General features: G+C 51.5%; 9 protein-coding genes across 9 annotated transcripts; 4 read left to right on the top strand and 5 right to left on the bottom strand.

Moving 5' to 3' along the window:
- Positions 1-112: 112 nt before the first annotated feature.
- Positions 113-2,310, top strand: BROUX77_001959 (uncharacterized protein; the record flags this gene model as incomplete). The annotated part of the gene is made up of 2 exons (XM_073746446.1): positions 113-232; positions 301-2,310. 2 exons carry the CDS (start codon positions 113-115, stop codon positions 2,308-2,310), a joined length of 2,130 nt encoding a protein of 709 aa, XP_073607041.1.
- A 553-nt stretch (positions 2,311-2,863) lies between these two features.
- On the bottom strand, positions 2,864-6,711 carry BROUX77_001958 (uncharacterized protein; the record flags this gene model as incomplete). The annotated part of the gene is made up of 2 exons (XM_073746444.1): positions 2,864-4,387; positions 4,465-6,711. 2 exons carry the CDS (start codon positions 6,709-6,711, stop codon positions 2,864-2,866), a joined length of 3,771 nt encoding a protein of 1,256 aa, XP_073607040.1.
- Positions 6,712-8,141: 1,430 nt separating this feature from the next.
- BROUX77_001957 (uncharacterized protein) lies at positions 8,142-9,209 on the top strand (the record flags this gene model as incomplete). Its single annotated transcript, XM_073746443.1, has 1 exon — positions 8,142-9,209. One exon carries the CDS (start codon positions 8,142-8,144, stop codon positions 9,207-9,209), a length of 1,068 nt encoding a protein of 355 aa, XP_073607039.1.
- Positions 9,210-9,502: 293 nt separating this feature from the next.
- On the bottom strand, positions 9,503-10,376 carry BROUX77_001956 (uncharacterized protein; the record flags this gene model as incomplete). The annotated part of the gene is made up of 4 exons (XM_073746442.1): positions 9,503-9,660; positions 9,790-10,073; positions 10,168-10,213; positions 10,292-10,376. The coding sequence occupies 4 exons, from the start codon at positions 10,374-10,376 to the stop codon at positions 9,503-9,505; spliced, it is 573 nt and encodes a 190-aa protein (XP_073607038.1).
- A 638-nt stretch (positions 10,377-11,014) lies between these two features.
- BROUX77_001955 (uncharacterized protein) lies at positions 11,015-12,050 on the top strand (the record flags this gene model as incomplete). Its single annotated transcript, XM_073746441.1, has 2 exons — positions 11,015-11,060; positions 11,131-12,050. The coding sequence occupies 2 exons, from the start codon at positions 11,015-11,017 to the stop codon at positions 12,048-12,050; spliced, it is 966 nt and encodes a 321-aa protein (XP_073607037.1).
- Positions 12,051-12,084: 34 nt separating this feature from the next.
- On the bottom strand, positions 12,085-12,315 carry BROUX77_001954 (uncharacterized protein; the record flags this gene model as incomplete). The annotated part of the gene is made up of 1 exon (XM_073746440.1): positions 12,085-12,315. One exon carries the CDS (start codon positions 12,313-12,315, stop codon positions 12,085-12,087), a length of 231 nt encoding a protein of 76 aa, XP_073607036.1.
- Positions 12,316-13,770: 1,455 nt separating this feature from the next.
- On the bottom strand, positions 13,771-14,527 carry BROUX77_001953 (uncharacterized protein; the record flags this gene model as incomplete). The annotated part of the gene is made up of 2 exons (XM_073746439.1): positions 13,771-13,839; positions 13,898-14,527. 2 exons carry the CDS (start codon positions 14,525-14,527, stop codon positions 13,771-13,773), a joined length of 699 nt encoding a protein of 232 aa, XP_073607035.1.
- A 7,772-nt stretch (positions 14,528-22,299) lies between these two features.
- BROUX77_001952 (uncharacterized protein) lies at positions 22,300-23,338 on the top strand (the record flags this gene model as incomplete). Its single annotated transcript, XM_073746438.1, has 5 exons — positions 22,300-22,319; positions 22,470-22,542; positions 22,712-22,818; positions 22,886-23,127; positions 23,202-23,338. 5 exons carry the CDS (start codon positions 22,300-22,302, stop codon positions 23,336-23,338), a joined length of 579 nt encoding a protein of 192 aa, XP_073607034.1.
- Positions 23,339-23,732: 394 nt separating this feature from the next.
- On the bottom strand, positions 23,733-24,954 carry BROUX77_001951 (uncharacterized protein; the record flags this gene model as incomplete). The annotated part of the gene is made up of 5 exons (XM_073746437.1): positions 23,733-24,225; positions 24,388-24,392; positions 24,544-24,593; positions 24,718-24,749; positions 24,896-24,954. The coding sequence occupies 5 exons, from the start codon at positions 24,952-24,954 to the stop codon at positions 23,733-23,735; spliced, it is 639 nt and encodes a 212-aa protein (XP_073607033.1).
- Between the last annotated feature and the right edge of the window lie 1,452 nt (positions 24,955-26,406).

Raw genomic sequence — 26,406 nt, 5'->3', positions numbered from 1 at the left:
ATACCAGCACTACCCTTGAACTGGCTTCGCCGTGACTAGAGCCAACCACATCTTGGCCCCGCGTCTCCTTTCGATCACCACCCACCCCCATCACCACCGCGCCGCAATAACCATGCAACAACGACGCGATGAGATTATGCAGAAAAAGGCCAAGCTGGCCGAGCTCAAGCGCCAGCGGGAGCTGCGGGCCAGCCAGGCATCGTCTTCCCGCCAGAGCATTGGGTCCAGCGACGCAAGTCTCCCAGTCTCTATCCATTTTTCCGCTGTCGTTCTCCCTGCTAACCCTGATACTCTTTCTAGCTTGGATCGCCGGCAACGTCGAGCCGTGCTGACTCCCGCCGCGATATCGATTCACTCATCAACAGTCTAGTCGGCGAAGGCCGTGCCGGCCCTCACTCCGCTCCCGGCGGCTCTACCCCCATGTCACTGACTCTCAGGGGCAGCAGACCTAACAGCGTGCTAAGTGCTGGGGATCTGAGCACCGAGGCTTCCGACTTTGCCACTCTGACCAGTATCGCGACGACGGTGCCAGTGCTTACCACTGCACCTCTAACCACTGTCTACGAAATGGAGCCGCAGCAAGCCCACGATGCCGCAAAGGAGGTGGTTACCTATAGCAAGGCTGTGCAGACAACCGAGGAATGGACAGGTCCTATTTCAACCGGCGTGGGCACAGGCCCGGTGAATGGACGGAGTCGTGGCCACTCGGTCGCATTCTCAGACGCAGAGGAATACAGTTCCATGATGATGTCGCCCAGCAAACAGCGCCTTAGCCGGCGCGAAAGGGAGCGTGAAGAAGAGCTCCGGCAAAACATTCGCCGCGAGATTGAGCAGGAGCTCAAGGCCGCCCAGCAGCTTCTGAACGACGGCCAAATGAGCTCCGCCGACGGCCCAACCTCAACCAACTTCCCCGCGCGCGCTCTGAGCTCCGAAGAACTGGATGCCGTCATGGGCTCCGAAGAGTTCCTGGACTTTGTTGAGCGCTCGTCAAAAGTAATTGAGCGGGCGCTGGATCAAGAGTATGACATTCTGATGGACTATGCGCTGCAAGGGCAAGACGTAGACGAGGAGGATGATGGCAGCGGAAACACGGGCGGAAAAGGACGACACAAGGTCAAGGAAGTCGCCCAGTTTTACGACGAGCGCTGGAGCAAAAAGCGCATGGTAAGCGGCATCGACTGGTCGCCCAAGTTCCCCGAGTTGTTTTTAGCGTCCTATACCAAAAACCCGACTGCGCCCAACGACCCCGATGGCCTCGTGCAGGTCTGGAATATGCACCTGCACGACCGGCCCGAGTTTGTCTTCCACGCCCAGTCAGATGTGCTCACCGCCAAGTTTTCGCCCTTCCATCCCAACCTCATTATCGGCGGCTCATACAGTGGTCAGGTCTTGCTCTGGGACACGCGAGCCAAGGCCGCGCCAGTGCAAAAGACACCGCTGACTGGCCACGGACACACGCATCCCGTGTACTCAGTTGACATTGTCGGCACACAAAACGCTAACAACATCATCTCATGCTCAACCGACGGCGTAGCATGCGCCTGGAGCATGGACGTTTTCGCCCAGCCCCAGGAACTTCTGGAGCTCAAGCTCCCCTCACCAGCCAAGCTGGATGAAGTAGCGCCCGCCTGCCTGGCCTTCCCGCAGGCAGACCCGACCTTTTTCCTTGTCGGCACTGAAGAAGGCGCCATCTACCCGTGCCATCGGTACGACCGTGCGGGCGCCAAGGCCGGCATTGAGACCGGCGTCAGCTACCGCGGGCACCACGCGCCCGTCATGTCCGTCGACTTCCACCCTGCGCGCGGTCCCGTCGATCTCGGCGACCTGGTGCTCTCGTCGTCGCTCGACTGGAGCGTCAAGCTGTGGCGCGTGCGTGCGCCCGCCGCCACGAGCACCGCCGCGGCGGCCGCCGACGGCCACATGACGCCGCTGGTCGACTTTGTGCGCGAGGACGTCGTCTACGACGCGCGCTGGTCGCCGCTCAAGCCCGGCGTGTTTGGGCTTGTTGATGGCGCTGGCTGGCTTGAGCTCTGGGACATTACGGTCGAAACCGAGGAGCCTGTCGCGCGCATATCGCCCAGCCCGCGCAAGGACGGCCGGTCCATGCTCAGTAAGAGCCTGAACAAGCTCGCGTGGGAGAAGACGGATGGCAAGCGCGTGGCAACCGGTGGCATCGACGGAACTGTCACTGTGTTTGAGGTCGGTGGTGGGCTGGGAGGTAAGGAGGACCTGCGCGCCGAGGAGTGGACTAGCGTCAAGAAGCTGGTGAACCGTGTCGAGACTATGGGTGTGAACAGTGTAGTGGGATAACAAAAAAAGACAAGTATCCTGTCTATAGTGTTGCGTGGTACTAGTTGTTTAGTTTGCAGGCCTTGTGCCACGGATGCTTGGTATCAGGACATGAAGAGTTAATGACGAAATATAATATATGACAATATACGGACCTCATGATATCAAGATATACTCTAAAGGAATTGCGCAGGCGGCAACCAGAGCAGCAAGACGGGGGCGAGATGTTGTTATAGTTAAATTGGACAAAGAAAGCAACAAGTATCCAAGGAGCAGTTACATGAAAGAAAAAGAGACAACGCCTAAATGGAATGCAACACGCCAGCAAGCAAGGGAAATCAAAGCCCACATACAACCCAAGGGGAGAAAAAAACAAAAAGTACTCCAAGAAAAACATCTTCACAAGCGCCCATTGATCATTGGTCCAGTCATTAACACATTCAGCACATTCACGCAGCGCACTTACTCATACTCACCGCTGCCTCCATCCACTCTTTCCCCTCCCCAGATCCAGCCCCAACCCAACCTATGCTCAACCACATTCATTCCGCGTCGGTCTGGCAGACAGGACTTTCTACGCAAACGTCATAGAAATCTCCTGTTCCTTACCAAACTCAGCATCGTCGTCGTCATCGTAGTTGGCCCATGGATCCGCCAATGAAATAGTTGGGATCGTTGCTCCCGCTGCCACTGTGGTTGTAGATGTAGATGCAGGAGCCCAGTCAGTCTGTAGCTGCTTATCGGCAGCCGGTGACGGCGATGGCGCGAAGCCAGGCGACGTGAATCCCGACGCGGTGCCATCAAGCCCAGCGATTGGGAGTGTCAGGCCAGGCGACTTGCGAGCCTCGTAGCTCGGATCCTTTTCAGGTAGAGGCGGCGGCGGCGGTGCAGGCTCAGTGAAAGAGGTGTCGAATGTCATTTCGATCTCGTCCTCCTGGTACGGTTCGAAACCATAGGGGTCTTTCTTGACAGACGGCGAGACGTAGGCCGGGGTGGATTCGTATGGCGCTGAGAGGCCGGGGGATGGCGACGGCGATGGGAAGGCTAAAGTGCCGCTGGGAGAGCGTGCTGGGGAGTACGTATTGGATATGTCAACACTGCCGTGTGGTGCATGTAGCGAGTCATTGCGGCCGATGGAGGCCGGGGGCGGGCGGATGTCGACGATTTTGACGCCGCCGGCTCCGGGCTTGCTAATATCGTTCTTGTCCTGGGCGAGCTCGGCGCGGATGGCTTCGACATCGAAGAGTACACCGCTGTTGCGGTTTGGGTCTGGTGAAGCTGTGCCTGTGGCTGGGGTTCCAGTTCCAGTGTTGTCGGCCTTTTTGGCCTTGTCCTCGTAGACCTCCCATTCGGCACGCTCGAGCTGCTTTTTGCGCTTCCAAAAGCTAAAGCCAGACTTGGCCTGCTCTTGTTTCCCCTCTCGCTCAAGCTCCCTGCGAGCCTCTTCGATTTCGTTGATTAGCTCACGCTGACGCTCTTGGTGGTTCTCAGGATCAGGATCTTCAATTTCAGTAAAATCGTCACTTTCCACAAGCCATCCATTTTCGCGTAGCAAGCGTGGCATAGCCGTACGATACTGCATGTGGCCAGAAACATAGTCGGTGCAGTCAAAGTTGTCTACGCCAGGGACATCAGTGATCTCAGTTAGTCCGGCAACGCGGCTAATTCCACCGCTGGTGAGACGAAAGAGGTACCCCAGAATCCAGTCGTTGCGGTTGTAGCCATTGAGGAAGTGTCCAGACACTACTGACCGCACAGCAAGGTACTCGTCCTTCTTCACCACCATGGGCGAGCCGAATAGGTAGACATTCTGCACAAGCCCATAGGCGCCCTTTTTAGCTAGCTCTTGGAGACACGAAAAAATGACACGCGAGCCCAGTGAGTAGCCGACCAAGGTCACGGGACGCGTACCCAAACTACGGTCTATAAGCGAGTCAGCCAAGATCAGGCCAGCAGAGGTCGCACGGTCAAGAGAAACGGCCCAAGGATTGTCAATTAGATAGGCCAGTTTCGTCAAAACTACAGGAAGCTGGAGAGCCGCCATCAAACTTATCAGAATGGTACTCCCCAACACCTGCTGGAGGCCCTGCGTAAGAGCCTAAGAGAAGGAAGAACAAAACTGTTAGTACTATCACTCACTGCGGCCGGGCCGTGTTTGCTTCTGCGAGAGCTTACCTCTGTCGCTAGAATATTGATGGTGTCACCCATGCTCTTCAGCATCTCAGGCTCCCATAGGACGGAATAAATGTCACCCATGACCGAGTCGACGGTGCTAAAAGGCAGTCTGACGTCATCGACCTTGCCCGTCATCCAACCTGACACTGTGACGATCAGATTTACACGCTTATTGTTATGCAGAGGCCGGTACTCAAAGGTCTTAACAGCGCCAGTACGGCGGCCAGCTGCTCTACCACCAATAACACTTCCAGATGCTGCTGCAGACGAGGTAATGATGGCAGCACCACCAGCACCAGCCAGAAAACTACTTGTTCCACCAACGCCAATAGTGGTGAAGCCGGCCGCCAAACCTGCGCCAATGACGGGAGCCAGCAGACCGGCCGAGAGACCGATGACGAGACCGCCGCCGACTGTAGCGAGACCCATCATGAGATAACGCCGTGTCTGGTCCATTTTGCGGCGATGTTCCAAATGCTCATCTTCATTCCAGTTCTCCTTTTCAGCCGCCTGTTGCATCTCCAGTGCATCGGTCACGCGCTTCTCGAAGCGGCAAATGTCCAGCCACGACACTTCCATATGCTTGCCAACACGCTCTAGAAGAGCACGTGATCGGCCATCATAGACCGAGTCTGCAATCAGTAGCAAGAAGAGATCGCAAAGAACAGTCCACCGGAGGTCAATGTCAATCTTCTTGGTGGTTGGCAGCTGGGAGGGTGTTTGTACATTCGGCATGTCCTCACCAGTGTGTGCTTCATATGGCGGCGGTATACCGGCAGGAGCCTCGGAATCTGTAGTTGTAGATGCAGTACTAGGGCGGGTGCTCTTTTCACCGGGAGTCGGTGGCGGGCTGGAAGGAGTTTCGGCCATTGGGTTATTGACGCGGGAATTAGCCATCAGCGCCGGCACAAGGTCCGCCGGGACGACGCCGTGTTCAGCCAGCTGCTCAATCATAATCTGCTCATCGGGGTTGATGTCCATGTGCGAATAGAGGCGGATCATGGTTTTTTGCGCCCACATTTTGTTGTGCTCAACGGCGGTATTGACGGTACGCTTCGCCCTCCAGCCGCCACATAGACGCAGGCGCACCTCGAGCTCAGTGACCATACGGAAGATTTCCAGACGAACAACACCGACATAAGCTACACGCTGGCCCTCGGTGAGCAGGTCCTTGGTAGCTTGCATCTGCGACAAAGCATCGCGCTGATCATCTTCTTCGGCTGTAACAGCAGTGCTTTTAACATCGCGAAACAGGTACTTTGTGTTTTCGTCCATGCTGGTGGTAGAGTCGGCGTCATCGTCCATATCTACGCGCGTGTAGCCCTTGCCCGCGCCTCCCAACCCTGCGTATCCGTATGTCTCATCAGCGGTCACGTCACGCTCGCGAGCTACCAATTTGTCTTCGTCGTCATACATATCATAGGATGCATAGGCAGGCATTTCCTGCCACGCAGAATCATCGTCAGTCTCCTTCTTCTCCTCCTTGGGGGCGGAGAGTATAGCTTGGTGTGAGTATTCAGAGATGGCAACAGTTGGACTCATAACGCTTGTGGTTCGAGAGTGGTCGACGTGATGGCTGACTGTACTAGTGTTTCGCGAATGGGCAAGGACCGGTTCGGGGGAATCGGTAGTCTTGGGGTCGGGAATAGGCCCCGGTTCGAGAGATTCGGTAGTCTTAGAGTCTGTAATAGGCTCTGGTTCGGAAGATTCGGCGGTATTAGGGTCGGCAGAGGGGCTTGATTTAGTAGACTCGGAAGTCTTAAAATCACTGTCAGTTTTGATGGGATCTGGGCGGGTGTCATCGGTCGGGGATTCTGGCGAGCATTTCCCCGGCACCTTGGGTTCGTTTAATGTTATACTCGTGGAGGCAGGAAATGTGTTTATTGAGTGTTCCGGTGCTGCCTTTGGCGCATCTTGCGACTTTGTGGGTGCCACATCAAGTGATGACTTGCTCTCAGCCTCGGCTGCACCATCCGCAGGCTCTGGTTGTGGGGGATTCAACTGGGCAGCAGACGGCCTTTCCTCTGGAGGTTTGGGTGTGGCTGAAGGCGTGGGCTGGGCAGACTCGGTGCCGGTACTTGAAGAGGGTTTCACAACAGGGGGCCGCGGAGAAAGAGGGGCAGTCCGCTTCTTTTTTATCCTGACTTTGCGGATAGGAAGGCCGAATTCATCAAGTTCGTCGTCGGCCGTGATGGTCAAAGGCTTCATGTCATCGGGCTGGATATCGGCTGCGTTGTTGACAGCCATGATGTGATCGGAGGACGGGGGTATATGTGTGGTGGTATTTTGTCGGGGCCGTGATGACGGATGTATAGAGAAGAGGGATAGCCGGGGGGCAGGGACACCGAGAGATTGTCGATAAAAGTTTGGGCCCTATACAGCCAGATTGTCGGGTCCGGGGCAGGGCCGAGGGTAAACGAGTGATGAAAATGATGCTCGAATGTCTTGAGAACAACTATCACGAGATCCATCCAAGAGACCAGCCGAGGCAGAAGATGATAGGGCGCCCAAGGCCTAAATGCAAGTTCTTGGGCGACGTGAGACGGCAGAAAAGAAGAAATTACAGAGAAACAGGCGAAAAAAGAAAACAATGGAGCGGCTGATGAGATACAAATGGTGCAACTCGCAAGCTTCAAGGGTTCTTTTGGCAATCTTCACGATCCCTTTGGGAAGCTTTCGTTGCAGGGAAGCTAGGGGCAAAGGGTTTCAAGGGCTATTCTTAGGGGTTTACTAGCTACCCTAACTAATGCAACACATAACCCTATAGTTTTTGAATTAGGCAGCCTAGTGCAAACTCCGGCATTTCCTGTACACCCGGTCTGGCTCGCCCAGATTTATTGCCAGGGCCAGTATTCAAACTCGATAGGGCAAAAAGCACTTTACGCACAATTTTTCCCTTTCTTTTTGCATGTGTCATGAGTGACAACTTGCAGGCTCAGCCACACCAAGCTCAACAGAGCATATGCAGGTCAGTCTGTAGCAAGGCGGAGAGCAAGGCGGAGGGATGTATGTAAGATCCAGATTTGGGCATCGCTGAAGCCACGGCTTGCAGACTGGCACAATCCGCGGCCGCAGGCCCGTGTCTCGGTCGCCTGCTCGTATGGCCTGCTGGAGCATCGCTGCGGGACTTCTGGCGGCCTGTCCTTGCTGCCAGTCTTTTGTATCGGCGAAGCTGGGCCTTGGGGGTATCACGCACCAACACCGTCAACCGCGAAGAGCCGCCGCAATGCACATGGCGCTGTATCACAAGCGGCGAGCCCCATACAAGCACGCTCAAACCAACACAGCGTTCCAGTGCAGCAGCCGTCCTTTTCATGCAGGCGGGTGCATCCTGGAGTGACCTGAAGTGACCTGGGGTCAGTATGGAGGGATGTGATGTAGGTGTTGGTTGGTCTCTGTGTCTGCTGCGGCAAAGGAAAAGGAAAAACGCCCATCACGCTGCCCATATAAGGCGGGCGCTGGCTACTGTTGCAGCTTCATGGAACCCTGGCCTTAATGATTCAGCCAGCTCCTTAGGTCTCGAGGTCTCTCAATTCGATGCTGCCAGCAAGCCGTATTTATATCTTGTTCTCCCGTCTCCCCTCTTTCCTTTCTCCTCTGCATCGAGAGGTTTTGCTGCTGGCAGCTTGTTCCGAATACCTCACCCTCCCATGTCCGCCTAGACGGACACTTCGGCTATGACGTCAGTAGTGCCCCCATTGACCAGTCAAACGGCAGGATTATTGCCCACTATTCCAATTCCATCTACTGCTACATTGCTACCTATTCCTACATCATCCAACTCTACATCGTCCGTTGCTGCATCATCCACTTCTGCAGCCCCATCTGCCAGCTCAGAACCAGCATCCGACTCTTCCGATGGTGGAGGCTCCTCGACCGGTGCCAAAGTCGGCATCATAGGCGGCACTGTGGCCGGCATCGCCATTCTCGCGTTTGCAGTCTGGGTTATACTGAGGCGCCGTGGCCGGGGCCGTATCCACCACAGCTCCGATGGCGATGTCGAGGAAAGCCGCCAGCTCCCCACCACCATGCGGGAGCTGGAGTCGCCGTCTTCCGACGTCGGGTCCGGCGCCCGTCATCTGCCAACAGGGTTGAGAGCCCCACTTTTGACTACCAACAGCCACACCCCAGCCTCTGTTGATAGTCCCGTCATAGACCGCATCATTGTCTCTGTCGACGACATGGAACAAGACACAAACGACCGTCGATGCAGTCGGGAAACAACCATCTCCATGGATAGCCCAACCAACTATTCCCCCATGTCTACCAAAGACATACCCTCGCCCATAGTCAGCCGTCACAAGAGTATCCTGAGAACCAGTCACCAGCCAAGTGCTCCAATACCCCGACGAAGCATCAATACCCCGGTATCCAGAAGCTCCTCTAAAGCCCACAACTTTGCGTCCTTAGACTGTCCGCTCTCCGCAAGCTCCGTCCCGGCGCCCATCCCAGCTCGTACCACGAGTACAACCAGTGGACCTCGCTCGCGAAAATCCCAGGGCCAGTTGCGCCCGCCCTCGCCAGACGCCATTTCTATCCTCTCAGATCAGTCTTACTCGAACTACCCCACGAATGGTTGGTCCACTGAAGAATTCGTGAAGCGTGTGTTGGTGACGGACGGCATGTCAGATGCAGAAATCCGGCGCCTGGTGCAGGAAGAGCAAGAGCTAGATAGAGACCTGGCGCGGGGCAGGAATAAAAGACTTGGCGCCGAGTTGCAGAACAGCGGTCAAAGGGAGGAATGATTCCGAGATGGTTTTTTGTAAAGGGCTGGGTAATTGTTCGCGCAATGCTAAAACCTTTTTTATCTATTGGTCTAGACCGACCTGGGGTTATAATAATAATACAAATGCCGCCCGCACTGTTATTCTTATCATGAAAAATATCATTTTTTGCAACGTTGACTCTATTTGAATGACTATGACTTCTTACACGACTCGGTCCAGAGGTTTTGCCGAAATAGAAAGCCTAACGGAGCCTCGCAAACCGGAAACTGGAACAGCTCGCTCTTAGAAACGGCTGTCGTTCCAATTGGTTCTCAACCCCTTGAGAAGAAGCGGCCGACCATGTTGCTAGCCAAAGCACCAGCCAGGTTGCCACCCGAGAAAGCGCTTCCGGCAATGTTTGACGCCTGGCTGAACTTGTCGCAGCGTGAGAATGCAAGCGTGTTCATGATGGTGAGGACGAGAGCAATGACTAGTAGGGAGAGGGAAATCAGTAAAGGTAGAACTTGAGTCACTTGAATCACAAACACAGAGCAAAGCCAACAAGGAAACGAAAGCATCTTGCAGAGGGCATGTGAAGGGAAAGTGACATTGGACTCACCAACAAGCGGCAGCCACAAGAACTCAAACTTGAGGATTGCCAGAATCGCCATGACGACCCACACGATCGGCTGCACATACAGCGCCAGCCAAAAGAATCGGCTGTCGGTCGCATTGATGACCTTGGTACCCGGCTCACTGCTCTCAAACACCCATTTGGAGTCGCCTGTGGCGGGATCCACCTCGTTCCACCAGCGCAAGCCCACCAGGCGCCGACCAGCAATATTTTTGGCGTAGTAAAAGTCGGCAGCGAGCAGGAGCATCGTGATGATAAAGATCATGATCCTAAGATACGAAGGCAAGTTGTCAGCACCGGCCAACCACACCCCACCAGGAAGGGGAATCCCGAAGCCGACAAGTCAGAAACAAGGAAACTCACATGCTTTGCGTGAACAACAGGCCAAGCAAGTACACCAGGAAGCTCGCTACGGCACAAGAAAGAAGAAGAATGTCAGCATCGATCTGTCACCGCACATCAGCACGCCTACAGCACCACGACATACCCGCGCGGAAGCCTAAAAACGTCAGCAGCGTCACTGGGTGCGAACTGAGTCTCCAGCTCAATGATCCCGCAGCCGGCGCGTCCATTGCGAGCGTGGGAAAGAAAAGAAAGAAAGGAGAAAAAAAAACGAAAATGCTGGTGGTTAAGCGTTTAGGGATGCGGCTCTCGTGTGTATTGTGTCCGTCCAGCGGGGTTTGCGTGCGCGGGTCCAGGAGTTTTGTCGTTGAATATTCGAATGTTGTCGCAGCTCGTGGGCTGTTTGAAGCAGTAGATCGCCCAGCTCTAGCTTAGGGCTCTCGACTGATTTCGCGGCGGTCGCTCTTCGTCGTTGTGGGAGACACTTGTCGCAGGCCGGGTCGCTTGGATGGAGCAGCCGAGGAGGAAGTGGTGCGCAAAAAGGGTTTGGGCAGAAAGAAAAAGAAAGAACAATAGCAAAGCTCAAGCAAGAGAAACAACGACATCAATAATGGCCAGGCAGTTCAATTCGACTGCCCTCACAGCAGTTGGCTGTGAGCTTCTGGAGTCGTGTTCGCTTGACAGCTGCCAGAGCTTGCGTTGACACCTGGCAGAAACTCACAGACCGGCTGGCTGCCGACCGGTAGCGCGACCAGCTCAAGACTCGAGATCCACACTCCACCTCACGTCACTCATAGACGATAAACGACTTCAAAACTGACATTAACATTCGTTGCCCTATTTTGCTTCATAGTGCCAACTATCCAAAATGGCTGCCCGCTCGTCTGCCATCGTAAGACGCTCTCTTCTCTACGGTACCGACTGGCATCTTGCTCCATCATCCACATCCACGCCCCGCCATCCAACTAACTAGCCCTTGCACAGTTCCTTCATCAAGCGAAAAGATGCTGGCCAAATCACTCCAATTGAAATCAGATAACATCACTTATGATCTTGAAGATTCTGTTGCACCCCACAAGAAAGATGACGCTCGTGCTCTTTTGACTACCCATCTTGAACGCTTTACTGCCAAACGCCCTCATGCTTGGGGCACCTCTACAGAGCTTTGTGTCCGCATCAATGCCGTATCCACGCCCTTTGCCTCTCAAGACCTAGCGTCTCTTGCTCCATCTCCAAATCTAGATGCTATCCTCGTGCCAAAAGTCAACTCTGCAGCTGATTTAGCTTTTGTGACTGATGCCTTGCAGCACTTTGCACCAGAGAGACACGCCCCAGACTCTTCCAACCCCATCAAAATCATTGCTTTAATAGAGTCTGCGCGGGCTGTTATAGATCTTCCCACCATTTGCAACGGCTCCCCGTTTTTGAGTGGTCTAGTTTTTGCTGCCGAAGACTTCGCCCTTGACCTGTCACTTACTCGCACACCTTCATTGACTGAATTCCTGTATGCAAGATCCGCTATTGTTACGGCAGCAAGGGCTTTCAATCTTCCAACTGCCATTGATCTTGTTTGTACTTCGTATAAAGGAATAGAGGGCCAAGCACGCCTTAAAGAAGAATGCATCAATGGTCGCAACATGGGCTTCAATGGCAAGCAATGTATTCATCCAACCCAGGTTGAATCAGTCCAAGAATATTTTGCGCCATCTCAAGATGATCTTAGATGGGCAGCCCGGGTCATCATTGGAAACGAGGAGGCAGAGGCTAAGGATCTAGGGGCTTGGACTTTGGATGGCAAGATGATTGATGCCCCGGTGGTTGGAAAAGCTCGTTCAGTCCTTGAAAGAGGTGTTGCATGTGGCCTCAAAGTAGCATCAATAATCAAGGAATGTAAAAACAAGTAACTAACTAATGCTTTCTTATTACCACAAACAAATTCTACCACCGCTTAGGCCTCCAAAGCCTCATCATTTCTTGGTGTGCCTCATCGATATCCTCATAAACCTGATGACCCTCCCTCATGGACATAGTCTGATCAAAACTTTCCAAACTAGTCTCTGTTCTTGATGCCCACAATTGTGGTTGAAGGACGTGGTTGAAATGACACATCTCTTTTTGGAAATTGGAACTAGAAGGCAGGTTAGAAATCCCCAGTGCCATTCTGTTCATTTCCGATGTGTAATCTTGCAGTTGGCATGGTTTTTCGGATACAGTTTGTCCAAATGCATGTTCGCCTTGCATGCTTGTCAAACAACCTTGACCAAGAATTCTGCCTGAGAAAAAAGACTTCCAATTTCCGGGAGTCTCTAAAGTTATTCGGGACCCAGTATGATATTCATATGGTTGGCATTGTTCTCCCAACGATGAAAAGTCTGTTTCGGGTAGGTGCGAATGGTGTGAAGGTTGCGATAGGTCATGACCATCGCCACTCGAAATCCGAGTATGACTTCTTGTCGGTGGTTGATTGATGTTACCCTCCAAGTATGTTGAACCCCCATCATTCGATGGTAGGACAAGAGTAGCAAGTTCGTCATATTGATGGGGGTCTCTTGGGGGAGGCTCAGACATGTTAAGAAAGATGTCATTGACTGTCATTCCTGATTCCAAATCTTCTCGATATCCTAGTTTTGAGACTAAAGGTTGAGCCATATTTTGGCGTTCATTGAAAAAGCAACTTTGTTTTGTTTTGTCATGACTGAACAGCATAGGATCAGTCTGGCAAGCAGAGTCCCTGTACTCTACTAAGGTACTGGCGGGCCTCCTGGGTACACTTGGTTCTGGAAAGGTGGGGTTCCATGGACTCTTGATGCCTTCCGCCATAGCTAAATCTATGTCCAAATCATGCTTCGAACTTTTGAGTGTTATATTAGAGGGATTGGATCCGGAGGTTTCCACCCGCGTAGCTTCAGAAATAGAAGACGAGTCGTCACCAGGTAGGCGGTTTGCTAGTATCACTGTCGTGGTGTTAATGGAATCCTGATGAGAGCTCCAGTTGTTCGTGTGCTCGTCATGACCAGATCTAGGACTGTTATGAGATCCACTACTGCCTGCATTTTTCAAATTCTGGTCGGCTGTCTGTTGACTATCGAGCAAGGCGGACCTAAAGACCTCAGATAACCTTCCACTCACTATAGAATTTACTGTGCAAGAGCCTATATGTACCTGGTCGGGCACACAGTCATTAGTTTCCTGTTTGTTTTGTTCGACTTGCGGTGTAGTCATTGTATGATGAGCTGTCAGGCATGTTTGAGACTCTGTGGAACAAAGCTCAGCATGACACAAGGGACTTTCCCTATTGGCCTGTGGATATTGACTCCTTGGGTTTTCAGACGAAGTATATGAAGGTATTTGGGTGCTCGTCTCAAATTCGCTGTGCGCTTGTGCTGTATACACATCTTTCTGTGGTTCGCCCTGCATCTCCTTTTCGCATCTAGGGAACTGGGGACAATCGCCGACTTTTTGTACAGATTTTGAAAGTCTGGCCTGGAGTGTATCTGCCTCGACGCGTTGGGGAACTTTGGAGAAGTGGTCCATTGAATTATAGGCCAAGTCAGGAACTTTGCCGCAGTCAGTTGTCTGTACCATCTTATTTCGAGACGTATGAATAGAAATCGCGCAAGTGTACTAACCAAATCCCAATGAAGATGCGGATCTCACATTCAGAAACAGTCCAGGAACTAGAGACGGCTGAACCTGTTGTGCAACTTGAGTTAATACTGGTACCCAAGAGGATTATAGAGCATCTACGTACTGTGAGTCTGCCGGAAGACAATATTGCTTCTGAATCAAAGCGTTCCATGATGTCTTTGTGTGATCGGAGCGTCGGCCGGGAAGAGAATCCGTTTCTAGGTGTGTCAATTTGCAAAACGCCTGTGTCCTTTTTCTCGGCCTCAACTGGGGTTGTTCTGGGCTTTTGGGCTGCTACTTTTTGGGCGTCATAGTATCCATAGCGTGTCTTGCGTCGGTTCCATCTTTCAAATCTATCATTACGGGAGTTCTCAGGTAGCTTTCTTGCAGTGATCTCGGAAGAGTGTAAATCAGATGACCTTTGGGCTTTGCCGGCTCTCCGTCTGGAACCTTCCTTCCTGGATCCGCGACCACCCTCATTGGAGTTCTGTTGTGAGTAGTTCAGCCATTGCGAGACCCTTCGAGTGGCATAACTCTTCCTGTCGCTAATGCTATCCTCGCGGCGGTGGTTCTCGGGCAAGGCCGCGTTTCTGTTGCTTGTTAAGCTTGCGGTGGCCTGTGGAAAGCTATGGTGGTGGATCTTGGGTTGGAAGTTGTCTGGAGAAGGCTCGCTTTCCTGTGGGAAGTCAACAGCCATGAGCCAGTCTCGAATGCGTGCGGGGTTTGTATCGAAGTGTTCTTTATTGCATGACATATCTTGAAGTTATCCAGCTGCAATGTTTGATGTTCGGATATGCTTCAGGTATGAAGATCAACAGCTAAAGCATGAGTAGTATCAACACATTTGTTTGGTTTTATGCGTAAACAACACATCAAGGAAACCGGTCACCCATCTAATAAGCCAGACACCTCGATTCTAGTCCATGGTGGGCAGGTGCGTACGCAAACATTGTTGGCAAGTTGGTAGGGTTAACAAACGTGTACTTCCAGCTAGGGTTATCTTTTGAGAAGCCCCAGGCTCGGGTTTTGGAGGATTTCTGTGTGACCAAAATTTAGTCACATTGGCCTTCTCGGCTGGTCTCAGACTCTGCTTGTGAGACAGAATATTAAACGACAAACTGGGTGTATCTCGAGCTCAGATAAGCCCTTCTGCCCTGTTAGTTAGTGTCATGAGAAGCGGCTGTGCCGCTTTATCGGAGTTTATTTAACAAAGTCGGGAGCGTCTAGCTTTGCGTCCCAACACGATGGGAATATTCAAAGCTCCAAGTTCCTCTCGGCCTTGGCCTGGACCTTTGCTGCTAGTCTCGCTACTGCTACAGGGCTTTAATATTGACAATTGGTTCCCTGTGCTTGCTTTCCCATGATTGTTTTTAGACTGGCTGTCGTCCCAACTCGACGGCAAATAGTTTGCCAACAAGCAAGTCTTAGTCCTTTCCACAACAGAAATAGCAGATGTCTGACGAGAATAGCTTCTATTCGAGATCTTTACTATTTTACATGAGATGGCGCACTATGCAACACCATAACTGTGACTAGGGGTGCGCACATTAACGGAACACAGTGCCCGAAAAGCTGAACCACAGGTGTATGGGGGCAAAGAAGTGACGGTGAAGTGGATAAACGCCTACTACCCGGGCTTTTCAGCCCAATAACAAATCCTATTTTTTGTATGCGGCATTCGTCCCCTTCTGTTCTGGGCGCAGCGAGTGAAGATTTCCACCATCGGAAGAAAGGAGGAATTACGAGCAGATTCTTCATGTAGAGGCATATAGTTATAGTTAGTGGGTTAGTTATTTGACCAATACCTGTATATAGGTAAGGAAAACCAACACAGTGTGATATGCCTTTGCATAGGAGGCGGAGTCATGAGATAAAAAGATGTTAGGAACGAGTTTACGACGCACAAGAGGAAGAAGGAAAGATCAAGGCATCCTTAAGTGGCATGGAGGAAGTGCATACAAACATGTCTTGTGACCTGTTTCATGACGAGATAACAGTCGAGCTGTGTTGTAGTACATCATCCTCCATACCCATATAGCGCGCAAAGTAAAGAATGGAAACGTAAGGCTAAAGGCAAGTGCTGCTACCTGTGTGTGCTCGTATGTCTCTAGTACAAGTGACATTTAAAACCAAGGGCTTGACCGCCCGGCTCACATGTTGATATGCACATATTATACGGTGCCGGATCTTGGATTATCCCCTCCCCCCCCCCCCCAAGCGAGGCATATGACAGCTCCAACAACTTCGCAGGCGGGCATGGCGGAACGAGAAAGATGTTTTTGAAAGAAGGAATATAGCCGCAGGTGCTTTTGCTTTCTTTGCAGCAGCGACACTTGCAGATGGGCTCACGATGAGAGATTTGTGTCGAGAAACAGGGTGGCCTTGGCCTAGTACTTGTACAATTATGCATGCACGTCGTACTACACACCGATGGCTCTTTTTGCGTGCGAGCAATGTAGGAAAGTTGGGCGGACAAAGGTCAGTATTCAGACAAATGATGGCTAGCTTAGTTATCTCATACTACAGCAACTAGGGCAAAATCTCCGACTTCTAGAAAAAAAGCATCAAACTTGTCGGAACCTCGCTATCAAACGTGAAGGGCATGGACGTATTGTTGAAGTCTGAATCCTTGGAGTTACAAGTACCTAGTTAACTAAAGCTAGCTTTAGTTAGGCTATAAGCAGCCTGGGTCAAGTTGACCAGCATCCTCTAACCCTTTCGGCCGCAACGCATGCACATCACAAGCCGTCCTGCGGTGTTTTCGGTTCCCTTGCACTTTGCGGGCGGGAGATGTTGATGACCACCCATGAAGATTTCGTTGGCTACGAGTGCCTGGTGGTGTTAGTCAGCACAGGGGTGCGAACTTGGATGTACACTGTGCTCGCTACACTGTATCCAGAGACGGTTGCATAATGGGCCTGTTCCTGTCTAGCTGAGCTGTCCTTTTCCCAGAGCTCAGGCTTCGTTGTGGGTTGTCAATGGGCTATAAGCGAACACATGTGTGTTGTAGTTCTATAGGGGCCTTTTGTTGCCAAACTCAGCTCGCTTACCTGGACATAACGAGTGGGTTTGTCACTTTTCCTCTGTAGTTGTTTGTACTACTTACATTGATGGGCTATGATGTGTTTGTGGCACCCATCGCCAGTTTGGCAAGCTCAGTCAGATGTGCACTTGTACAAGTAGATCGGGTTTCCAAGTAGCTAGCTAGTTATACTACTACAGAACTGTGTGATCTCCAGCTCACGTCTATCCTTTTGCGATCACCTGCTCCTCCCGACTAACAAAAGTCGCTCCCAAGGGTTTCAGAAAAGAAATTTCTCTTCGTCCAAAAATGTTGATGCACTAGGATGGCGAAACTACGATGCTGGTTTGAGAAGCAAAAGGCCTAACTACATGCCGAAAGCCCCCTGAAGAATCAAGCCTATAAATTTGGCTGATAGCCCGAGACGAAGGAGAAAAAAAGTGAGACACAAAGTTATGTTACGACTTGGCGAATCTTCAACAACGAAATCGAGGGCCGGAGCGACGTTCAAGGCTAAGCCTGGCTAAGAGTAAGGTTCAGGGTCTCTTTTCTCTTTTTGCAGTTTCTTATTTTTAAGAAAAAAACAATTCTCCGACTACCAGACGATCCAGGACCCAGACTTTGTCAAGAAATTTGAAGCCTACTTGGACGCATTCCCCCATAGTCACTGCTATTGCCACAGGAGCTATAGGGGCTTGGAAAATGCTTAGTGCCAGACAAGTACTATGTATACAAGTTCAGACACTAGAGCTTGGTACACATGTACCTTCGAGTGTGTATGTGTGTGCGTGTGCTCATATGCATACATGTGCTTTTATAGCTGCAGTCTCTGTGGTCGATGAAGCGTTTCTAGATCTACCGGCGGTATCCGTGCTTGGCTGGTCTTGGGATCGTCTTTAGTTGCCCCGGCCGCCCTTGCTCGTCTGGTATTGTGCTGCGAGCTCGCTTAATCCTCTTCCAAAGAAGCTCCCCCAGTGTTCCAAGATGTCGACTTACAAGCAAGCACATCCCAAAACCAAAACCCCAACACGTTCCCGTACGAACTTGCACTTATAGAATACGGCCTAAGGCTAGTATAGCCTGGATGTTACAGCTTAAAATAGTCAGGCTCCAGCACAGCTTTTGCTGTTCTTTATGTACTATGTATGTACAAGTCTAGTTTTTGAGCAACAGCGGTTTAGCCACTAGATAGTTACTATGTATGTATGTATGTATGTATGGATGGATGTACATACATACATACATTCATGGGTGCAATGATCGTTGCTTGATACAGGCGTTTGTTCTGGCTCATGTATTCGCCATATGTACAGTTATGTACATGCTTGTTGTACTCTCTGGCCATGATCGGGGCGTCATGCTCTGGAAATACATGTATAGATGTATACAGGCCAGAAAATTCTGATTTCCCCTTGGCTAGCTACCTATAGCTAAAGCCGCAAGCACAGACAGTGACTATAGACACAGCTCTGGCTCTGCCCTATTCCGTTAACAAGCATCTCTCCTTACTTTTAGGTCCCCTGCGAATTTCTGTGCCCTTTCTCGTGTGGCTAGGATAAGCTAGTTTGATTTAGCAAGCCCCGGTTCTTGGATGGCCAATCCATGCCCTGTCTGTCCTACGAAAGATGTTGTCGGGCCTGGCTTGGTCTTGCCTCGAAGCTGCTACAGATGGACGCCGTATACTTGCAGATTGTACAAGTAGTTAGTTACATGTGCTTTTTGTCGCTTTTCCCCTTTTATCGAGGCCCTTCTGCCTGTTGATTGTACTCGTGTGCGTCAATCAGCCACTGTCTAGGAGGTTGATCGTCGCAACACATGTTCTTTTTCCATTGTCAGCTATAGAACCGCCCCCCTCGCTCCCCTCCTCCGTGATGTTAAGCCCGACTCTCGGATCTGTTTTCTTGCGTGGCGTCCAGGTGCTATCTGTCGTTGACATATACTTTTTTAGCTTTGCAATGGCGATCCTAAGTACCGGCTTTACTTGTACAAGTGTAGATGTACATCCATACAGACATACATAACCCCTTCTTCGACCTTATGGTTTGGCACCACATGGATTTCCTGTTTCAGTCTTTTCCCGTCTACAAGAATACAAGTCGTACACAGCTCTTACAACCATCCCCTCGCACACCTGGCACCCGGCACGGTGTCCCTTGTCACTACTTGTAGTTCCATCCTACCATTCCTCTAACAAGAACAGCTTTAGGGTAGTGGCCAATCATAGCTCTGACTGCTTATTCAGGCAAAATACTCCCAATGGGCCTGGAGGACAAAAAGGAAAGGAGAAGAGTAGAGAGGAGAGGAGAGAAGCGAAGCAAAAGGAAGGAAGAGAAGACATGAGGAAGGTGCTGCTTGTACTCCGTGGAAAGTATACTAACGAGTGTAGCTTGCAACTGCACCTGCAACTGCAACTGCAACTACCAGTACACCGTGTCCGCCGTGCTTCTCCATTGGCTGCGGCTTCTTGTTTGAGCCTGTTCCTGCCATACCACGCTGCTTGTTCGTTCCTTTGCTCCTTTCCTCCGCCTCCCACGCTGCCTTGCGTCTACAGATCGTTTTCTTCTTGTGTCCGCAGTTTCCCAGGTCGGCCCTCTCCCTGGCTTCCCTGATGTGCTAGTTGTTTGGTGTATATGAAAAGCCCCCCTCCCCCCCAACAATAGCCATAACAACAGCAACAGCCGGTCTGGATCTGGTTCTTTCCCGAGCCGCTTAAACCACGCCCATCCACATCCACATCCACTCCCATAGTCACGCCCACACAACCCTTTCCCAACCATTCTGCCTCCTTCCTTAGGGCTTCTACGCTTTCGAAACCTACTAGACCCAGGACAGCCACACAAAGAAAGTCTAGTCGTTGGAAACCCAAACGTGCAATCTCCCACACATGTTTCTATCTTGGTCGCCGCCGTCTTCTTAGCTCTGCTCAACCGCCCGTCTCGCCTTTGCTCCGCCGTACAAGCCTCGGCCATTGTTGGAGCTCCGGTCTTGGGCAATCTCAAACCAGCCTGTGATTCACACACTAGGTCTCTTTGTGCCGGCAGTCGTGGCTGTATTCGTCTTTTTTTATCTCGTGTTCCATCTCCTTGGCCTCGCCCGCTTCCGACTTCTTCTCGCGCTTCTTGGTCTGGTTATTTTTGACTCCCTTGCCCTGCCTCCTTCGGCGTTTCTTGTCCATCTCCTTGTCACAGTCCCCCGTCCGGCCTTTTGTCTCGATCGTCTCCCCTTGTCATCCCACCATTCTCTGCTTGGCATCCCGTCCGGTGCCGTGCCTTTGTTCTTGCGCCCTGCCTGATACAGGACCCTGAACAACTTGTAGTCTGTCTGTTTGCATGCTTACTTATACCGGCCTGGCCCACGTTCCTTGGCCCATAATCGTTCATCCGATCACCCCATTCACTGGCCGCTAAGTCTTGTGTGTCTGCACCAAAGTTCCAAATCCTCTTCTCTTCCATTTCGCCCCTCTACTGCCATTCTCCTCCCTCGCTGTCTTGCCATTGGCGGCTCCGCTTGTTCCACTCAATTACACGCCAAATACTCCGCAAAGCCCACGTCCTAGAATCCGTTTCTCGTCGTCTCTGTATACGTACACCTATATTACATTGCATATCTACCATCTCGACGGCCCGCTATCTTCGCCGCAGACATTTAAAAGACAACGACCTGCTCTTTGGTTTATAGTGAAGCTGGCTCATCCTGTTTGCTACCCAGATCCTCTTGTCAGCTCCGACAGTCATTAGTTCGAGAATACTTCTGCCATACATCTACCAAATCTACGTCAGCTCGTCTTTCTATTCAATCTACCCTCCGCTCCGGTCTCGTATACAGACTTTACCTGGCGCACCATCTCAAGGCCAGTCACTTCTCGATTGAACTAGCAGTAGCACCAATCAACAAACACTTGCAAAGCTACATTCAAGTGTCCCTATTTCAAAGGTGAGTTTCTCAGCTCTTTCCAGCCCGCCCAGTTTGGAGTTCTTGGTTTTTTATTTCCCCCTCATGTGCACATCCCGTCATCAACAGAAGTTCGTTCTGTGCTCAACAAGCGTTTGGTGTATTTGGGGGTGGTGCTCAAGCCTTGAGCTCAAGCCAGTCCGCTCGTCGGTCAACCCTATCCCATCCCAGCCCTGAACAGAGTAGCAGTGCAAAATCCCGTATTTGGTAGTTTGGCACAATTTTCTACTTCTCTTGTTTCTCCCCCGCTTTGCCCTCTCAGAGACCCCGACTATGATCCTCTCCTACCCAGCTCGGGTCCAGGCCCAAATCACTTTACCTATTGCGTTGCAAGGAGCTTGCTTCTCTCGATCCAACACAGTCTGCATCTGCAGAATCCCGTCCCTTTTGTATTGTCTTTGTGGTAAATTGTGCCCTGGGCTATTGACAGAAGAAATCGGCCGTGTGGAGACTGAACGGGCTTGCAGTGCCGATCCCATGACTGTGCCTGATCTTTTCATCTGTATATCGCCATAAGCACCCTTGAACATGGCTTCTAGTCTGCAGTACCTCAACACCAACAAGATCCATGCGTAGAGTAGTAGAAGTATGCGGTTGTTGCTCTTCACTGCAAAAATCTGCTACTGCAACGTGCTGGAGTCTTTGTGTCTTCTAGTATTGTCACTGTCAGCTAGTGTTGTCAGATTGTGTTCCCTTCTCCGATGTTCTTTCAATTCCCTGCACCAAAGAAAAAATTTGCCAAAGGAGAAAAGAAGAAATGGCCAAGTACACACACAATGTCACTCCCCAGAACTGTCGGCCCAATGATGCCTAGTCTCCCGAGTTGAACGAACTGCATGCCCTACTTGAATGGGTAGTCCCCCAAACAAAAGACAGCTGTCCTACACAGAACTGTGCTGTATGTCATCAGCATTGGAGTGTATAGGTTCTGTCCCAGTGTCTTGCGCTGGAGTATTGGGAGGTCGGCAGGCAGGGAGCTTAAGGGACGGCGGCCATGTATATGTATACCATACTGGTCCTGCACTTGACTCAAACAGTATGCGATTCGCCGAATCCCATGCTGTGCCGATTCCTTGGTCGAGAAGTCACCCTCTTATTCTCTGCGTCTTGTTTGTCTGCCCGTCCGCTTGCTTTCAGTTCAGGACAAATAGTAGACCAAGTCAGGTTGTCGTGGGCGCCTTCTTTCCTACTGGCTCGGAGACCTGAACAGACCACTCCCCTTCCCAGTACTATTCAGCCATTGCAACCAACCGGCGAGCCACATAATGGCCGTGGGGTAGGCAGATCAGTCTGGGCTGGCTTCTAGCCTTAAGCCAGCAGAGCCGCTGCCCCCCTCCCACTGCATCCTTCTTTCCCCTCAAACATCTCACTTTCCACGCTCCCATACAACAGTAAAAGTAATAACGAGGCTCTTTACTTCTTTGCTGCACAAAGTCTCGCAGGTTGCAGACTTAGCTTGGGACATGCTGACTTGCTGTTTAAAGAATCTAGGCTCGCAAATTTCCCGCCTTTCAATCTCGTATTCAACTTTTTGATTCAAAGCTTTTGACATCATGTCCAAAGTTTTTATCGGGTATGTTGCCGTCAGCCCTATAGACTCTTGGTTTTTGGATTCAACACTCATGCGTGTAATCCACGCGTCGGCGAGGCTATATTTTAGTCCGGTCTCCTAGAATACCTTGAAGGATAACGTTAGACTAATATGTGATGGTTGTTGTTTCAGAGGCCTTGCGTGGCACACCCAAGAGACTACTGTTCTTCAGAAGTTTGGAGAATTTGGTCCTATCGAGGAAGCTGTAAGTTAACATTGTCCATTCCTTTGTCAATTTTCATCGCTGCTCAATGGTTTCACCCCAGACTTTGCGTTCAAGGCTTAGTCCTGGGAAAGACTATAATCAATAGTCGTTTTGATAGCCCTCCTCCTGAGCCCTTTCGATTTGTTGCTGAATCTAACAAACATCTCAGGTTGTGGTCAAGGATCGTGACACTGGACGCAGCAGAGGCTTTGGTTTCGTACGGTTTACTCAAGAGGGCGACGCCCAAAAAGCCATCGAGGCAATGAACAACGTCGAGTTAGTATCGCCCAGCATCACCATCTGTTGTACACCGACATAATCCTAAGTGAATACTGTATCGCAGGTTTGATGGACGCACAATTCGTGTGGACAAAGCATCCGACAACGGGCCTCCTCGTGGAGGTTATAGCAACCGAGGCAGTCCTGCTCCAGGCTTTGGTCCACCTCGAGGCAACTACGGCGCTCCCCAAATTCCATACGGCATGCCTCCAGGTTACCCTCAACACCATCCGAGCATGTATGCTCCTCCGCCTGGCTATGGCAGAGGCTATCCTGCTCAAGGACAGTACGCAGGTAACCAGCCAGGTTAGTTTCACTGAAAAAAGACTATCGAGAATGGATTAGCCTTTTTATTTATGGTACTAACACATGGATCTCAGGCAGTTATACCCCCAACATGTACTACCCGGACCCGAACCAGCCACAGCATCACCATCAACAACAGCAGCCTAATCAAGGCGATCAGGCTGGGCAGCAAGGTCCTCAACACCCTCAGTCAAACCCCAACGGTTACTGAGTCGAGTCGGAAACACTTGAAGATCAATGACGGAAGAGATGCTGTGTTGCAGGAGGTCAGTTGCAAAAGATAAAGGTTTCATGTGGTTGTCATCGAGAGTGGTGGATATCACGAATATCTTTTGGCGTTCAGCTGTCGCTTCATCAGGCGGTGGTATTTATCACGAATGCGTTGTCTTGTAGTTGTTGGTTTGGCTTTCTAAGAAAATATCCGAGGTAACACAACACCCTCTGTGTACAAATTTCGGCTGACTGTGGCGTGGTATTGCGGGTCTTTGGCCTGACCATCGTAGTTTGTCAAGTGAGTTTTATATATGAGACAAAGAGGGTCCTGTATTTTACTACAATGCAAACGGTACAAAGCTCCAGTTTGTCTTGTTTCTTGGTTTCCCTAGTTAGAGCATGATGGCTGATTCTTGTCCTACCTCAGCCTTGAGCAACTTGGCAACTCTCTGAGAAAGATCGGAGATGTGGGCATCGCTACTCCCAGCACCCAGAGCCTCCAGCGCAGTATTAAGCTCCAACAGATACTCGCTATTGAGGCCGCTAGGACCTTTACTGCGGGCGATATGAGAGGCAAGCTCACGGGGGTCCTGGGGTCCAGTGAACTGCTCGTTGTCGGGGGTGCCAATGTAGACAAGGGTTCGGATCGGGGCAGCGTCGGGGTCAGCGGGCTGGAACATTTGGTGGTGCACAGAGTAGCCATTGATCTCGCGGATGTCCAGATATTCCTTGACCTCGGCGACGCGATCAGACTTGATGCGGTAGGCGACGCCCCAGACACGCTCGGGTGCGGCGTGGTGGGTGTCCCCCAGCTGGTCCCAGTATGCGCGCTCGATTAGCGTGACGACGCGGCCGGGGGCTTCGGGGGTGCCGCGATGGTCTTCACTGGATGGCGGGGAGGGCGCATGGCACGGCAGCGCGGAGGCGTGAGTAAGGAGGAGCAGACGAGCGGGGAGGGGAGGGGGCAGGAGAGGAGAGGAAGATGAGGAGGACACACGGATTATGAAAGCCGCATGCCGATGGAGAGAGGTGGAGTTCATGTTTTACCTTGCCTGTTTTGTATGGGGTGGTTAGAAAGGGTCAGGAACAATTTAGAACAGGTCGAAGCGAAGCGTAGTTTCATGGCATGGGGTCAGTGTAAGGGATCGGAGCATATGACCATGTTCCCCCTCCCCAGGCGCAGGGACAGGGCTGAAAACATACCTGCCAGAATCTACGGACGTAACCTGTCACGTAGCCAGACACACGCTGGTCTGTATCCAAACACAAGAGGGAAACACAAAGGACCAGGTCAGCGTTCCATTAGGCGCGGTAACGGGCGGGCCGGGTCCGAGAGCAGCCCGGCTGCTCCAAAATGCATTATTGCACAACACATACCAAAGTGCGGCGGGGGCTTCCAGATGAGGCTCCTAGTGGGATATTCTGGTCAATTACACGTGTGACAGTGAGATGAGATGAGACGAGACGGTTGGAAGAGGGGGAGGGACACGATGGCACGGCAGATTAAGGTGAGCCGTGGTTGGTGATTTTTGTTTCTGTATGTAAGCGAGCTTACCCGTAGCCAAAAAGCCAGAATTCCGAGCCATGAGTAGCAAGCTCTGACACCAGGGCCATGGTAGTGAATAGTGGAAAGGGACTGTCGACAAGACCGGCGATGTGGTGGTTTAGGGGAGAAGGGACAGTGATTCAAAGAGAAAAAGAAAATGGTATGGTTACAGAAGATGGCATCAAAGGAGGGGGGAAAAAGAAAGAATAGACAGAGTCACGACAGGAAGAAAAGAAAAAGAAGAAGCAAGCTCTCGCACATAACGTTGTACATATATGCATAAAAGCCTGAAGGCACGAGGAGGATCGGGGTGCAACTCTCTTTTCTGTCAAACAAGGCAAAAGGAAGCACGGCAAGGTGGCCAAGGTCGCAGCTGGTGGGACATGCAGGACGTGCAGCGAGGTGGCGTTACAGCCGTGCCGAAGGCTGGACGAGTGTGTGAGTATGTATAGTTGGTTAGTACTTGTAGACACACGCTCTTTCTGTGGCATCTGGTCTTTGGGCGCATGGAGGGGCTGATGACGTCTGAAGAGATGGTGTTGTGGGTTACGGCTAACCCTAGGTCTGCGATGGCACCCACACCGTGTCAGGCAGAATGATGGGGCCGAGCGAAACATTCAAGCAACAGAACAGCAGGTCATCAGGGGAACAAACATCTTGGCGGAATGGGAATGGGCTAAGCGTGCCGTGGAGAGACTTGGACTGAACGATACGCATGTTGGGAGGCTTGCATAACTAGTTGGCTGCAAAGGCATAGAGGTTGGTGGTAGCTTTGAGCCGAGAAACCACGCCGACGCGCCTGGCTGCTCGAGGATATCTCCTGCCCGATGGCCAATCAGCTACCGCAGGAGATATTCAGCACGGCTTTACTGTTGTTGTTGTCACTAACTCGGGTGCTCAGGTCGTCTCATAGAAAGCCAAGCCTTTTCTCAAACCATCCACTGCCCCCCCTCTTTTCCTCTTCAACAGAACAAGTGTACTTTGCCAGTGCGGCCAAAGCCTGGCCGGGCGCCAGCTGGATCCCGCGACATGGGAGAGCCTGAAACACAGTCGAGCGCAAAAGTGTCTGCCTTGTCGTATCACAGACAGATTGCTATAAACAGCAGCCGGCACCACGGCTCAAGATGCTGGATCACTGCATTGTTAGTGGCGGTTGTGCCCTGGGGCAGCAGCCTAGTGGCGTTGGATTCTAGCGACAGGGACCCCACCCCCACCTAAATCTTCAGCGGTGCCTGCTGCTGCCAAAAAGCCGCCGATCAATGAAGACATGCAAACATTTGTGCATGTTACTTGTATCTCTTCGTCTGCTGTTTTCCCGTTCCTCCTTGATACCTGGATTTCTCTTCCCTCCAGCCCAACTATATCCTGCTTACATTGTTTCTGTTTCAACTGGAGCACGACTGGCCAGATCTTTTACTTATCTCGTCGTCTTCTGCTGTCTCTCTGTCTCTCTCCTCCAAGTTCTTGTCCTATTCCTACTCCTAGTCCGTTCCTACGACTCCCGTTAACTATTCTTATTC

This window comes from Berkeleyomyces rouxiae (assembly GCF_048999995.1).
Source record: "Berkeleyomyces rouxiae strain 22BRR77 chromosome Unknown BrBRR77_ptg000002l, whole genome shotgun sequence".
Taxonomy (NCBI): Eukaryota; Fungi; Ascomycota; class Sordariomycetes; order Microascales; family Ceratocystidaceae; genus Berkeleyomyces; species Berkeleyomyces rouxiae.
Note: the sequence above shows the minus strand (reverse complement) of the source record. Positions and strands in the feature narration are given on the sequence as shown.